Raw genomic sequence first — 17,282 nt, 5'->3', positions numbered from 1 at the left:
ATATTATACTTAAAAATGCACATGTACTAGTCACTTAACTACATTTGATAAATGATGCGCCTTGTTTCTGGTGCTGCCTTTTGCTTGCCCTTTTAAGACATAATTTCAGCATATACATATAAGGAGAATTTTGATCATTAAGTGAAATTATCTGTCCACTTATACTGTATAGTTTGTTTTTTCTTGTGTTAATGACTGGCTTTGTCATTGTGGAACACATATTTACTTTTGCTTCATCTTAAGGTGGTTGCTTAATCCTTTCACCTGGAGCCTCATGCATAAATGGTGCGTACGCAGAAAAATGTTGCCTACTCCCTTTTCCATGCTTACATCAAGATGTATAAAAACTAAACTTGGCATAAAGCCACGCACATTTTCACGCCAGCTAAATCCTTGGCGTACGCAAGTTTCCGCTCGGTTTTACAAACTGGCGGCACCCAACATCAAAGCAGTGCCTTTGTTCCAGTGTGGTTTCCCTTTCTTTTTTAGATGCACATCCCTGATGCGGCTTTATCAAATACACTGAAATTAACCACATATTGTTTATTAGTTTAAGGCATCTGATTGTAATTAACCAGTAACAATGTAATGGACAACGGAATGGCCAAACTATTCCAAATACCATAGCTGCTTTAGCGTTGTTCCTCTCAATGCACCACTCAGAGTATTTATCCCACTGTATCTGAGTGTGGAATCACAGCTCTACAGCAGCTGATCAGAAAGAGAATTATCGGGATACAGCATCAAGCACACGCTGCCTCAGCCAAGCACACAGTCTATTGAACCTCTTCCATACAGAAAATGCTTCAGAGCCTTTCCTATAGGGACCTCGCGGTTTAGAAACAGTTTCATCCAAGAGCTCTAAACGCACTCAATCAGTCAATCAAATGCACCTTGTAGAACTGTTTGTACTTATAAGTACAATTACCTCACTGTAAACTTGCGATACAGTTATGATATTGCACAAACTGAGCCACTTTATAAAACGTGTATTTACATATGATGACAATATCATTTTTTAGATGAAATGCAGCAACATGTTTATTACATTATACAGATAAAATTTTAATATCATTTAAATAATCTATATAGTTAATAATTAAACATGTGAGGACACGGTGTCGCACCGCTAGCAATGAGCTGGCACCCCGTTCAGGGATTGTTCCTGCCTCGCACTGTATGCTTGCTGAGGCTGGCGCGACACTGGAAGGATAGATGGATAGAATAATTAAACATGTACCACGAAGATATTTCAATGTTCCTTAAACATTTTGAAGAATCGGCGTTCTAAGCTTACAGACGGCTTGCCATCTATTACAGAGCTGATTGTGTGGCGATTGGGTACTTGGAGAAAGAAAAGGAAGGACAGGAATTGGGGGTTAGTACGTTTGAAAGAGACAGTACTGCTCCAATAAATTATTTCATCGAAAGTGGCACATGGCGCAGCAAGCATCTTGCAGGAGGCAGGAACAATCTCTGGACAGGGCACCAGCTCGTGAATATCACTGCACCATCGTGTTCCCATGTGTAATAATATGCTTTAACTCCTATTATCATGAAAATGATATCAAGTATACATCTCAGTATTTAAATTATTCAGAGAGCTGTAATATCATGAATGTAATGGATTTTGTGTCCTGTCGGAGGAAGAGAAAGCCCGTTTAAGAAGCACGTAGTGATTCACACACATAGAGCACATAGAACACATAAAAAACAAAGCATTTAACGTGCTACTTTAGTTACGATGGTATTTGATAAACTAGTAAATTAAACTATTTTAAGATGAAGTCTATGACATTCTACTTTAACTCTTTTAGGGCGGATGTCGACTTTTGTCGACAGGAGGGGTTGAAGGCTAATGTCGACAAAAGTCGACATCCAGGGATAGGGGGCGACAATCAGCTGTTAATGGCGACAAATCTCACTGTCAGGTCACAGGCATTCCCTCTGTGCTTGGAGGAATGCTAGACTCGTTGACTCAGCAACTAAACCTTGCGTATGCGTGAGTTGCGAAATGTAAACAAAGGCAAGATGGCACCGACATGTGAAAAGTCAGCGAAGCAAGTGCAGAAAAGAAAACACTCGGCAGACGATGTTTTGCGCATTATCGCAGAGTCGGACTCTTGATTTTTCAGAATCGGATTTTATTGGCAGTGATCAGGAGATCGAGCAAGAGAGTGAGAAGCAGGCATCAGCTGATCAGACACCAGCCGATGCCGCGCCAGCGGATCTGCTGCCAGTTGAGTGCCTTCGCGCAGCCGATGCATCTACGGCAAGGTTTGCATGGGATAAATACACAGACATTGATCCGTTGAGAGCTGATCTGGCTACCGGAGTTTACAAGACGGCATGGCTTGCTGTTGGACACGACAGATCACCAGCTGCTGTACTTCAGGCTGCTCTCTCCTGATGCTGCTTTTCAGCTACTGTCAGACGAGACAAACAGGTAGGCAGAGATTTTTTTTGAATCGCGGGCTGCGTTTGCATCGCATTCTCGTTTTTCAAAGTGGAAACCCACAACGAAAGACGAGATGAAGCGCGCTGTGGCATTACAAACAGAGATGGGACAGAACTGGTGATATAACTTCAGGGAGCATTGGTCCAAACGTGTTTTGTCCCCTGGTGGCTTAGGTACGTGCTACTGCAAAGTTTTATTCACTTCTGTAATAAACAGAAGCAAATCCCATGGGGTGAGCCAGGCTATAATGCCATACATAAAATTCATAAAGTTTCAGAAGATGAAAAGAGGTGACAATACGGTTTTCATGCAAGCAGAAAACTTGGTGGCAGTGGCATGGCACGATGGCAAATGGGTGACTTGTCTCACTACAGTACACACTAACAATATATGTGAGAAAGTGCAGCAACAGACAATTGAAAAATAGGCACCAAAGCAACACATATTGTAAGGAGTGCAATGTGGCAATGACTGAAATTGGCTGCTTTGAGCAAGATCAGACTTTGCTGTGTAAAATGTATGTGATATGTATGTGAAATCATAGAGTATGCAGGCTCATGCAACATGCAAGACAGTAACATTTGTCAAAAGTAAATATTTTTTGTTGATTTGATATGTTAAACAATTGCTTTGTGTTCTTTTTTAAAAAATGTTAGTTTTTGGAAAAATATTCAGCCCTGGGAGAAAAGAAACAAAAAAAAAATTAGCCCTAAAAGAGTTAATGACAAAATAAACTAAGTGGAAATTTCGAGATTAAAGTTGACATTTCAAGATTTTTTGTGCCTATTTTTTTTCTTTTCTCTGTACCCTAATAAGCTTCCATATGACACTCACATGGTGGGCTAGGACACGCCTCTTCATGACAACTTTGATATCTGACAACTTCTTTTTTATTTTGGACACTGTGCGGCTTTGTGAACTTGAACCTTCGAGTTTCTCCGACACTCTATGTTACTCGATCAACTTCCTTTATTTGTTTATATCACTGTTTAAACCAAACAAATAGTACGTTTTTCCTTGCCTCCACTTGGTATTCACTGAAATTCTTCTATCTTCCCCAGTGCTTTTGCCATTGTCTTTTCACAGAATGCTGAGCTTAAGGGTTATTTATATTGATTTGCATATTCAAAGAGGCATAATTCTGGGAGGAGACAGCAGGCGCGTGCATGTGAGTTACTTTTCATGCTGACCAGGATTTATGTAGCGGAAGAACGTGGAAGTTGGCGTATGCATAGATTTATGCTTCTGCATTTTTTTGTGCGTATGCACATTTCTGCTTTTGTCCGTACACCATGTTTTAGTGTGAATTCTACGCACAAAGTTATGCATGAGGCTCCAGGTCTTGTCCCTGGCTAAATTTAACGCATTGTTTTTACTTTATCTACTGAACTATATTTGTGTTTTACAGTGATTAATCTCAATAATAGTGATCTTCTTTCAAGACCATGTCATAGTCATTTTAAATAACTCCATGTTGTTGACTTGACTTTTCAAGGAGGGATATTTCAGGAAGGCCAGTGGTGGAATATTCCCGCACCAGAGATAATCTCACAATATACAAATCTAGACATTCTCATTTTCCAGAACCATCTTCAAGGTCTAGATATTTACAAAACAAGTGAAAATTGAAGATGGTGGACAAAGTGATGACTTTTCTTAGTTCAACATATAACACCTATTTAATAGCTGTATCTTGTGATGTTATAATCTTATTATTTTTCTTTTTACCTGTCCTTCACATAGGTTTTTGGTATTTTATTATGTTTTTGAGCTTGTTAATTTTTGTTGTTATGTCTGCTGACAAGCCATTTTGCGTTTTGGTTTTCCAACAGGTGTCACCATTTTGTTCTTTCCTTTATGGTCATGGCTAGTGATAAACAAACCTTGCAGAGTTTGCTTCTCCGTGAGTTTGGCAGAATTATGGTAATGTTCAAAACTCAAAGTCAATGGGACTGATTGAACTGAACTAGTTTTGAGTGGAATAAAATGCTGCAGGGGTCCTTTAGTCATCCCTAAGGGCTAGGGAAGAATATGCCAGCTATATGCCAGCTGGACCAATTATTGTGGTGAAAAATGTAAAATGATCTGTGAGGCAGCAGTGCTAGCCACTGCACTACCGTGTCTCAAACAACAAAAGACAGACGGAATGAATAACTCTAACAAATGGCCACAAATTAACAATAAATAAATAAAATATAGATCATTGTGCTCACAATGTTCCAGTCTTGAGGCACACATTAGCTGTGGGAAGAAGCAGTGGAGTGGTACTGGCTTACTCCATTGTTTAAAATCACAGCAACTGCCGCAGCTGGAATGTGTTTTTTTGTTTCCAATTTCTGTTCAGATGGTTTGTACTTTTACCTTTCATAAAGAAGAGAGAAACTACTGGTAAACAGTATTAAATCATTTATTATTATTATTATTATTATTATTATTTCTACTTCACAGGGTCACATGTGTTTTCTTCCTTAGGGAGGGACAGGGCTTCTTTAAGGTTTGTTTTGGATTTAAATGCAGTACATGGCTAATTATACATGTAAATTAGGCATGCACCACTCCTCTGCCAGAGCATAGTAATTGTTGTTATATATCTGGTGGCAGTATATTCTCATTGTGGTCAGTTAATGTACTCTTAAAACATTTTTTTTTTCTTTTTTAAACAAATGCAGGGTGGAAGGTTCAAGTACTGATTGGGTAATGGCATCATGCATGCCAGAAACAGATTGGATATAAGATAACAATATGTTTGCATGAAGGTTAGTTGCTACAGCTCCGTGATGTCATGTTGGCCTCAGACTGACTGTGGTATAGCGGGTCCGCAGCTCGTGTCAAAAGGGTCAGTTTTTAAAATAAATAATCGCCGCACTGGCGGCTTAGTGAGGGAGCATGGTGACGTGTGGCCGAGCGGTTCTTGGGGAGTTCATGATGCGGGCGGTTCTCAGTTATGTGCACATGTGAGGATCCGTTATTGTTCCCGGGAGCTGCTGATTGCCACAGCTGCTCCACGTCCCCGTGATATATAGAAGCGTGAGGCGGCTAGTAGGGGAAGATGAAAAAATGAAGAAAAGAAAGACGGAGGTTGCAGGGAAGAAGGCAAGAAGCAGTGAGGAGAAAGCTGGTGTGTGTGAGAGAGAGAGCGAGCGAGCGCAGGCTCCCAGGCAGCCAGACAGAGAGCCCTAGCAGGGTGTTTGGCCGATACCTTGGGCAGTTGGTAGTGGTCACTCCTGCTGAGCATTGTGAGGAGCGGGAGTGACAAGAAGCAGGATGGCTCGCCGCGGAAGACAGTGGGAGTTGGGAGGCTTGGAAGGTGGATTCCCCAACGTGAGCGTCCTGGCCGTTGGGGGAAGCCAAGTCTCGGTCTGGAGAGCGTGGAACTGAAGCCAGGGATTGGGAAGCCTCCAGATCAGTCGAATGGAGAGAGAAGGTCAGCTGCAGGTAGAGTGACTCTCCTGTTGCGAAGCCCGATGGGAGAAGCAGGGTAGTCACCAGTTAAAAAACGCACTAGGCTTTGTTTTTAAAGAGACTGCTTCCAGCCGTTGTTTTAACCTCGTTTTAAAGGATTACTTTTGTTTCAATTGGATTTTAACCTCTACCTTTCACCTGTTTTTACAATTTACCAGTCGATCTATGTTCCTACCCTCACCTATGGTCATGAGCTATGGGTAGTGACCGAAAGAACGAGATCGCGAATACAAGCGGCTGAAATGAGTTTCCTCCGCAGGGTGTCTGGGCTTTCCCTTAAAGATAGGGTGAGAAGCTCAGTCATCCGGGAGGGGCTCAGAGTAGAGCCGCTGCTCCTCCGCATCGAGAGGAGTCAGATGAGGTGGCTCGGGCATCTGACCAGGATGCCTCCTGGACGCCTCCCTGGTGAGGTGTTCCGGGCACGTCTAACCGGGAGGAGGCCCCGGGGAAGACCCAGGACACGCTGGAAGGACTATGTCTCTCGACTGGCCTGGGAACGCCTTGGGATTCTCCCGGAAGAGCTAGAAGAAGTAGCCGGGGAGAGGGAAGTCTGGGCATCTCTGCTCAAGCTGCTGCCCCCGCGACCCGACCTCGGATAAGTGGGAAACAATGGATGGATGGATGGATGAAGTAATTGTGATTCACTGCATTATTTATTTGAACAGTGTTTTGTTGGTTTTAAAATAAAATCACTTTGCACTTTTTGCACAATCCCCTTGCTTCATTGTTATGCCTCACTGCCAAGCTCATCGCTGACATTACCGACGGTGTCGGGTTCAGGGCTCCAGGAAGGACGATAGGGGCATGGAGCTAACCCGCATCATCACACTGACCTCAGGGTGTTTTGAAAAAAAAATGTTTGTTTAAGTTGACAGCATGGAAAATATCCAAGCAAACACAACTTTGGCAAATTTTGATGATCAACACTAGTCATGGCCATGTTCTTGTTACAATATCCTGTTTGTCATCATTTAACTGTTAGTGGCATTACATGTGATGTTATCACTAGTTATGATAGCAGCGTGCAATCACTGACATTCAAGTTTTCATTCTCGTTATATAAAAAAAAATCTTTAATTGTAGTTAAGGAAAAGACTTTTAGATCAGTGTTAGGATTTGTTTCTGGTTTTCTTACTACAATTTGTGACTTAAAATCTTGGCTTTTTTGATCAGTATTTCTTGACTCTTTTGATGTCAGCCAGCTTAATGACTGTTCCTTTCAACTTAGTCTTCAATTCCTGGCTCATCTTTAAACATTTTACTGCCTTTTGGCCAGCCATTTCCATCAGGCATGCTAGTATGAAGTTGGCCTGTTCAGCAGGCTCTTGGTCAGTTTTTGTGGATCCTCCTCTCTAAAATTTGCACCAGTTTCTTGTACATTATCTGTCTGTGGGTCCCATGTTCTAATCCAATCTGAAAAGTCTTCTGCATTAAATTTGCATTTGTAAACTGCAATATTCAGAGGTTTTATTGGAGCATCATGAATATGAGAATATGTTTGCAATGGTTTATATGCTCTGAGTTTATTTTAGTTCTGGGCATTAGTTGTGATGCACTTTTAACAGTAAGATATGCTATAGAAAAAGAAAATGGAGAAAGTGAGAAAACTTTGATGCAAAAGTGATATTTTGAGCTTGTGTAGAGAGACAGGAAATGTTGCAACAAATGAAAAAAACATCTTTCCTTGTTTTTGGAACTTGCCATCAACAACCACCATCCATTTTCCAGTCAGTAAGCTTTACGGTATCTGCAAGTAATGGCTTGAATTCATAATATCAGATGTAATTAACAAAATATTAAATTGCATCTCTTCATAATTACTGATGCTTCTTTATGTTCATTTCTATGGTATTAACCATAACGTAACATGACACAACTTCTTGCCTATTGCCATTTCTGATCTTATCGCCAGACCACACCAGTCTACATGATCGAAAATGACTGGGTATGTCAAATTTATTAACTGTGTGACAACTCTGTGTCCCTTTTTCTGACAGCCAATAGTGTGCTGCCTGACAGTGTCCATACTGTAAGATGAGTTAACAGCTACTATGTCAAGTTCAGCTGCAGTCTCTGCCCTTTTTTTCCCTTTTCTTGTAGTACATAAAAAACACGAGACATCAGCCAGATGAGCTTCTGTTCTGTTTGGGAGGTACAAAGAACACCAGAGTTCCTTATTCCTCTTTCCCAAATAACCGGCATTGCACTTCTGGATGAGCTTTCATTGATTGTTAGCTCTCAGGCACACAGCGCCTGACCATAAGAGTAAAGACAAAGTCAAGTGAGTCACAGACTAGTTGGAGTGAGTCACTGGGAATGTCAGACTACGAGACTGGAAGTCATGGGAATGCACCACCAACTACGTCCAACTTGCTAAAATTAGGCAATTAAAGGCTAGACTGAAAAGTCATCTAATGTGAGATGGACTTAAGAGAAAAAGATATTTTTTGCTACAGTTTTTACACTTTCCATGATATGACAATGAACAGTCACGTAAATATTTTGAGACTGTAGTAACTGTGGCAGGTTTTAACATTTTAGAGTGTTTCTGTGTAATTGTATTTGACTTTTTATTTTGTGTTATTAAATACTTTGAATATTATACACCTCTTCATATTTGAATTACCAGTATATATTAAATATTTTGGAAACAATAGTTTACAGTAATTGAATATTAAAGTCTGCAAACCTTGCAGAAACCTTAAATTATGTTCTAATGAGGCTGATGTGCCTCTTAATTGTTACTCATTTCTCTACTTGGCAAACTTCAAAATGTATTCTAAAAAATTAACCTTGATTAGTACTGATCTTTAGCGATTAACTTGGGAATGTATCCAGTGCTTTTGGAAATGCAGAGAATTATTCTGAACTCCCCATATGAATCCAATATGCTGCTTATCTTCACAAATATTTTTGGCGAATTCATTTTACAAGAGTAATTGCTTCTTCACCTGTATGTCTCTTTCCACAACACTATTTACAAATAATTGCTTCTTGACATTTCATTATCCTGCCTGCAGTAAAAAAGCAGGTCTGCAATTAGATCGTCTGGCAGAGGTGCAAATGGGAATGCTGCATTTTTCCCCAGTACATAATGAACATATCGGTGAAAGACTGCTTGAAATGAATGTGCTGCAGGTGTGTTATTTAGAGACTAGTAGTAAAGCCTTAGTCTTTTGTGTTGATATAAAGTGCTTTGTCACAGTGAATGCAAATAACTATTTTATTCTTCCTAACATAAATGCATGATACTGTATTCAGTCTTGCAAAGAGCCACTATTAAACATTGTGGTTCTGCATGTATATGTTTTGATATGTGAAGTCATTGGTTACAAAGAATATTTACATCAGATATGTTTTGTTGTGTTGTTGAAGTGGTAAAATCCTGTTGATAACTTGTTCCTTGAAATTCATGACTTAGACACACGAAAAAGCACTTTGTCTTTGATCCTGAGTGTCCTTAGTGTTACCTCCCTATACATCCTCAGGAAACTGAAAATTTTCACCCTTTCTTGAATGGTTTCATTAAGTGATAATTATTCCTAAGATTTTTTTTTTTAATGTTGGAAGGAATGCAAAAACAACTAATTATTTCTTCTGTGTAGATGTTATAAAAGAAGTCAGTAGCTATATAATGTACAATATATAATGTATTATTTAATGTAGTTTTTTTGAAGCAGAGTTTTCCAGATCAATTATTTTTTAGCTGTAAAAAGTTTTATACCAATGTCAGCTGCCTGAAAATTTTACTTTAAGCTCTTAGGGCGTTCTGCATATAATATATAGCCTTGAAATTATTTTTATATATACCCACATCATAAACATTTTATATAGAGTTGTACCATGGTAAATGACACATAAACAGTGACTGAAAAGCAATAGGATTCTTTATGATACTAAACAGACCATTTTACAATAGTTGTATTACTGTATTCACATTTATAAACACCGAAGAAAATGCCTTATATATAACGTGTTTCCATAATTATGTAATGTTTATATTTATTGCAGGCATAATAGTATTGAACAAATATTGAGAAATAACATTATGAACCATTTTTGAATTTTGAAAGATATTGCAAAGTACAAGTTTGGATGTGCTTTTTATTGAATGAGACGGTCTTTATTTTTTAACTTAGATGAACACCAGATCATATTTTAAGGGCCATTCATCCAGGAAATTAGGTTTTGCAAATGTTCACTCCAAGCTGTGTGTCTCAGAAAATACGTTTGATAAGTACATTTCTTTATTTGTTTGTCTGTTTGTTCTTATTTGTTAAGGATTCTGATTACTTTACAGCAGTTTATGGATAGCTACACACTACTTGTTTACTTGTATAAAGATCATCCAGTTTACATTTTCATTTTTCAGTGAAAACTCTTTCTAGACACCATTCTTGGATTTTGTTAAAACACCCTTTGCCTAACTGAGATATCCCATATTGTACAAGCAAAGTAATTGACTGCTAATTTAAGATTTTCCAAATAATAAAGAACTAAATACTAATTTTTTTCCATTTATTTTGTGAACCTTCAGGATCAATTCATGATCACATGAAGCTAGAGACAATCTTGGTATATTACCAGTGCAAGACAGGAATTAACTCTGGATGGTGCATCAGTTCCAGCATCACCCTCAATCAGAAACACTGTCAAAGCAGGCCCATTTGGATTAAGTAATGAACCTAAGACACATCTCTTTAGGATATAGGACAAAAACCAGGGGTACCCAAAAAATATACAATAACCAAAATTAACAAGCGTATTGCAATGCTTTGGAAATAATATGTTCTCACTTACATGTTAACCTGGCAGCCCAAGACTGGAACCAACCTTTGTTCTGCTTATTAAAAGGCACTTTAGGCTTTCTACATTTGAACTTTCATTTACATCAACCACTAAGCTAATTTGTTAGGTAACATTTGGATGCTGTAGAGGGAAGGATTTAAATTGAGCAGGGAGTGATCATGTGAGTGTGTACTGTATGTATTCATCTAATAGTACAGGGATATGCACAGCACCATCTTGAAAATTCAAGGTATTTGGTAGCGAATGATTTATACATTTTGAGTGAAAATGAATGAAAAATACAGGAAACAAACCCAGAAAGGAAATGAGAGAATTGTTAGTACCTTTTAATAGCTTTCCACTAACTTTACATAATTGATAAGCTGAAAGACAATGCCAAAAAATTCTTTCACAGGATTAATACAGACATGGTATTAAAATGCTAACGCTATGTTAAAACAGTTGTACAGGCTCTTGATATACTACAGTATATGGTCATCTGATCAGTTTTGGAAATTTTTTTGGAAAGATTTATACGTATTGCAGTTTTTAAAAGTTTATTGCTTTTTTACCCCATTTGCAACAGATTTACATATTTACTTTCAGATAACTTCTGTTTTATTTTTTATTTTTTTACAAATGTTATATCTCTGGTTTACAAATGATGTTGAGTTTCTAAAGTATATACTAACTTGGCTTGGATGTCTATTTTTATATTTAATGTAAATTTATATCATATTTCAAACTTATATCATATTTGCCTAACACATTCTGTTTTAAAGGTTCTTTATAACTGCAAATCTGACCAGAAATGCCTTTACAAATCAATTTCTTTTTAAAATATATTCAGTCATTTATATTAAAAGAGCAAAAAAGTCAAAAAAGTGCTGAACAGAGTATTGCAGTTGAAGATAAAGATTTCTGAAGTTCTGCCCCAAGCTATTCGCAAATTTATACAAGTTTAAAAGACTTTTATTGGAATTATTATTAATGCAGAATTTTTGTTAACAGATTTGCCTCCGCCATCTACAAGAGAAAGGCCTCCAGGATGTAAAACGGTATTTGTTGGAGGATTGCCGGAAAATGCTACAGAGGAAATCATTCGAGAAGTATTCAATCAGTGTGGGGAAATTACTGCCATTAGAAAAAGTAAAAAAAATTTCTGTCATATTCGTTTTACAGAGGAATTCATGGTTGATAAAGCTATCTACTTGTCAGGTACCGTATTACATGAATGATGAGTAATTTTGATGGTGTGTATATTGATATGATAAATGATGCATCATTTTGTTAGAGTATACAGTATATTGACATGCCACATCTGAGGATTCTTCATTTTTATTTAGAATTTAAAAAAATGTTTTATGTAAGGTTCACTAACTGGCTATGTTTGTTTTTGTTTTTAGTTATATATATTGTAAGAGGTAGCCTGGCCACAGACAGACACGGCAACGCAATGTCCACAACACACACGTTTATTTACACAACTATTTACAAATTATTTACAATGTCCAGTCCTTGGTTCCTTCGGCTGCCTCCACTCCTGTCTCGCAAGCTCCGTCCTTCTTCCACCTGACTCCGGCTCCTTGAAGGGGAGTGAGGTAGCCCCTTTTATCTTGTCCCGGATGTGATCCAGGTACCTGATGATGAACTTCCGGCAGCACTCCCCAGTGTGCCAAAAGTGCTGCCCTTGCTCCCAGAAGCACTCCAAGCATAAACCTTCACTGGTCTGCCAGCACTTCCTGGTGTCCCGGAAGTGCTGTCCCCCAGGGATCAAGGACCGTCCGGGTGCCCAGGGAAAAGTGCCGCTCACCCAGTTCCTCCTTCCTCCAGGTGTCCCGGCGGGCCAGGGTTCCTGGTCGTCTATCACAATATATATATATATTGTATATATATATCACAATATAAACTGCTCGAAAAATTAAAGGAACACTTTGAAAACACATCAGATCTCAATGAGAAAAAAAATCATGCTGGATATCTATACTGATATGCACTGGGTAATGTGTTAGGAACAAAAGGATGCCACATGAAAATGAAAATTATCAACCTACAGAGGGCTGAATTCAAAGACACCCCGAAATTTCAAAGTGAAAAAATTATGCAGCAGGCTAGTCTATTTTGCCGAAATTTCATTGCAGCAACTCCAAATCGTACTCAGTAGTTTATGTGGCCGCCACATGCTTGTATGCATGCCTAATGAGACAACAGATGGTGTCCTGGAGGATCTCCTCCCAGATCTGGACCAGGGCATCACTGAGCTCCTGAACAGTCTGAGGTGCATTTGGTGGTGTTGGATGGACTGAAACTTAATGTCCCAGAGATGTTCTATTAGTGCTGGGCAGTATACCGGTTCATACCGAAAACCGTTTTTTATTTTTTTTATGATATGGATTTTTCTTATACCGCAACACCGGTTTAAATTACCTAAACGACGTTCGGAACGTGGCGCAGTGGGAAACTGTTTAAGTGGGGACCTTTTTCACTGCTACACCGCTAAACACAGATTTGTTGCACTAGGGCTCGTTTTCACTGCTACACCACCAAATAGTGGGCGGTAGCATAGGTATGCCGTGCGGTGAAAATGGACAGAGAGCATTCCGAAACTGAACTAAAAGTAAAGTTGAACATGTGATGAACAGAAGAACTTTTGCTGAAAAAAAGGAGTCACGTCCGTCGCCTGGAGATACTTTAGTTTTAAAAGGTCAGATATGTAAATACTGTTTCTATACTACTGGATAATACTGCAAGCCAAGTTGTACTTGTTTTTGTACTTGCTAGTGTATGTTTTGCTTGTATTCATTCTGCGATGTGCTATCGACTCGTTCAGAGATGGGCGCAACTCTGAATGGATGGCATAATTAAACATGTATAACGAAGATATTTTTAAAGTTCTGAACACTCCGTCGACTAAGTTAATAACTAGTTTTAATTTCACAAAGACGTTTATCGTGTGGTGATTGGTAATTATCGTGTGGTTTTGGTAGAGAGCAGGAATATCGTGAAGTGAATGGATTCTGTGCGGTGATTGCTGCAGACGCCTGCTCTTAGTGCGGAGGAAGTCAGTTTAAGAAGCGTAGTGATTAACGACTGGGTCAGGGAACACTTAACACAAAGTATTTGATGTGCTGCATTAATTTGTGACGGGGTTTGAGAAAATCTAGTAAATTAAACATTGATTTTAGGATGAAGTTTAGTTTACAACATTCTACTTTAATTATAAAATAAACTGAGAATAAAGTGGAAATGTCGACTTTAATCTTGACATAGTCAACATGTTGAATTTATTCTCGACATATAGTTTGTTTTTTTCTTCCGTGTCCATATTTTTTTTTCTTCACAGTGGCCCTAATGCGCTTCCATAGGGCTATACCACAAACAGCATTATAAATGCAAGTTGCAGTTTTTATTATTTATGTATATAGCTTAGCTTGAAGCAAGGTCCATATTAATGCAGTTTGCCTAAATGATGGTACAGTTGGTAAGATGTCATCACCAAGTTGCACTTGTTTTATTTTAATTTGGTGAATACTGTGTAATGCACCTGGGCTCGAAGCCTTGAAGTAATGGTGCAACTATCAGTAATACTATTATGTATTTTATTGTTATTATTTATTAGTTTAAATATTATGCAGTTTAATGATGGTAAAATTGTTTAAAAAGTCACTTTAACGTGTCAGTGGACAGAGATTGTTAACATTAACAGAAAGTGTAGTTGGTTTACAAAAAATATTTAGTATTCATTCCTTTTCTAAGACGTGTTCAGTGCAATCCAACTTTTGACAAACACCTCTGGATATTTTACTAAGTCTAAATGCCTCTTTGGATGGTTGAAAATATGTTGTCAAAATCATAGTTTAAGCTTTTGCAAAATTTGTTCAATTAAAGGTTCTATATTTTGACTGCATCTGTCATGCAATGTGATTCCTTCTCTTTAGTGCCACCTTCTTGAAAACTATCACTTTATGGGGCCATGCAAACCTGGATTAATACTTGTGTGCACATTAAAATGTCTTTTTGTACGATGTACAATTCTCATAACAGTCTAATAGGTTATTCTTAGCCAGTCTACTGCAGTAATTGCAGTGGAAAATGTGGTTAACATCCACTCATGCATGGGGAAAAAAATACCGTCTAATACCGTGAAACCGGCAGAATTTAGAAAAATACCGTGATATAGAATTTTGGTCATACCGCCCACCTCTATGTTCTATTGGATTTAAGTAAGGCGAGCACGGGGGCCAGTTAATGGTATCAATTCCTTCATCCTCCAGGAACTGCCTGCATACTCTCACCACATGAGGCCAGGCATTGTCGTGCACCAGGAGGAACCCAGGACCCACTGCACTAGCATAGGGTCTGATAATGGGTCCAAGGATTTCATCCCGATACCTAATGACAGTCAAAATGCCGTTGTTTAGCCTGCAGAGGTCTGTGCGTCACTCCATGGATATGCCTCCCCAGACCATCATTTACCCACCACCAAACTGGTCATGCTGTTACAGGCAGCATAACATTCTCCACGGCTTCTCCAGACCCTTTCATGTCTGTCACATGTGCTCAGGGTGAACCTGCTCTCATCTTTATAATTAGGCACAGACCCAGGTACACGGCGATGGACGCAGGAGACATAGTGCGCAGGCGCCTACAGTGCGCGTCTCATAAACCGCAAGCGAAGTCTGATCCACTGCGAACAAAGGAGTCACGGCTCAAAAACGAAAGAGCTCAACTAACGTAAATAAGAAATGAAGCAACAACGCGCCCATAGCTAACGACTAACGACGCAGCCACACAAAAAAGAGGATTCTGCGCTGCACCCCAGAGTCAAATGGAAGAGGCTACGGAGGCCCCACAGGTCCACAAAGATAGTACGGAAGGTGCGGGAAAGTACGAAAGTCGCAGGCGCCTACAACGCGCTTCTGAACTAAACGTCCACACTACACAGCATGGTCCACGCGCTTCTAACACACCGCAAGCATAAACACGAGATAGTACAGAAACCCCACAGATCCGGACTCCACAACATATGTGAATCATATTACAGTAATACAATATTAAGCACATTACAGTAATACAATATTGACAGTACAACCACAGAAAACACAGGCTAACCGAGAATGGTAAACCACGAGCCCGCCTGGATAGAATCAATGAACGCAGGCGCCTACAATGCGCGTCTGAAATGCCGTAAGCAAAGCAGGCACGGCTCCAAAAAGAAAGAGCTCGACTGACACACGTCCACACTACACAGCATAGTCAAACCCGACATAGTACGGAAGGTACAGGCGCCTACAACGCGCTTCGAAAGCACCGCAAGCAAAAACCCGAGATAGTACAGAAGCCCCAAAGATCCGGACTCCGCAGCATATGTGAATCACATTACAGTAAGACAATATTATAAGTACTCACAGAAAACACAAACAGAAGAGGCTTCGGCGTCCCGCCTCACAGTCAAACCAGAGAAAGTACGGAGGCCCCAACGTCCACAAAACACAGCATAGTCAAATCCGCCATAGTACGGAGGGCGCATGCGCCTATACAACGCAAGCGAAGGAGCCACGGCTCAGAAACAAAAGAGCTCAACTAACGGAAATAAGTAATTTTAACAGTACAGTAATCCCTCACTTATCGCGGGAGATAGGTTCCAAGGCTGACCGCGATAACTGAATTTCCGCGAAGTAGAGACACCATATTTATTTAATTATTTAACATGTATTTGGACGTTTTTAAACCCTCCCTGTATTGTTTACAACCCACCATTTACTCTATTAATAACAGGGACGACTGCTAAGCAATATGAAATCGGTAGATAAGTTTACACTTACTGTATGGAGAAGTACACGTAGCAGCTTGTAGGCAGTCATGATGTCCTCGACCTTGTTGCAAAGATTCCTAAAGCAGATTCCATACAGACTACTGCCTTATCACGTCCACTTGCAACTCGTTTTGCACCCTGCCTAAAGGACACTGCGGCCGTAGATCTTATATGCTTTTCCTCCTTTTTAGATAAAAAGAATCGTGGACTCATTTATGCTGTAATGGTGTCCTCCAGCAGTGTAGCTGTTCCCTTCCTTCAACATATCCAAAACTTTTACCTTTTCTGCAATCATTTGCATCTTCTGTGCAGTAGCACGTTAATGCTGCATGAGTGAGATGAGACTTCCTGGTTAATGCAATGCTCTGTCACTGAGCCAATCAGCAGCACACAGGAACTTAACTGCGTGCTCTGATTGGGTAGCTTCTCAGCCATCCGCCAATAGCATCTCTTGTATGAAATCAACTGGGCAAACCAACTTAAGCAAGTAAAAAGACCCATTGTCCGCAGAAACCCGCGAAGCAGTGAAAAATCCACGTTATATATTTGGATATGCTTACATATAAAATCCGCGAAGTCGTGAATCCGCGAAAAGTGAACCGCGAAGTAGCGAGGGATTACTGTATGTGCAATTATCCATATTACTAACAGTAAACAACGTATAACTAATGGAGTCACAGTCACGGCTCCAAAACGAGAAACACCATTAACCCGGCCGGATTACCACAACACAGTCTTAACCAACTTTATGTAGCCTTC

At 39.5% G+C, this 17,282-nt stretch overlaps 1 protein-coding gene across 5 annotated transcripts in view; it reads left to right on the top strand.

The window, feature by feature from the left end:
* Positions 1-17,282, top strand: part of enox1 (ecto-NOX disulfide-thiol exchanger 1) — a 722,268-nt gene that overhangs the window by 497,139 nt on the left and 207,847 nt on the right. For all 5 annotated transcript variants that reach the window (XM_051926918.1, XM_028799665.2, XM_051926915.1 and 2 more), the window contains one exon: positions 11,720-11,926. In XM_051926918.1, the coding sequence (XP_051782878.1) occupies positions 11,720-11,926 (207 nt within the window). The remainder of the gene's footprint in view (positions 1-11,719; positions 11,927-17,282) is intronic.

This window comes from Erpetoichthys calabaricus, chromosome 4 (genome assembly GCF_900747795.2).
Source record: "Erpetoichthys calabaricus chromosome 4, fErpCal1.3, whole genome shotgun sequence".
In the NCBI taxonomy this organism is placed as follows: Eukaryota; Metazoa; Chordata; class Cladistia; order Polypteriformes; family Polypteridae; genus Erpetoichthys; species Erpetoichthys calabaricus.
Note: the sequence above shows the minus strand (reverse complement) of the source record. Positions and strands in the feature narration are given on the sequence as shown.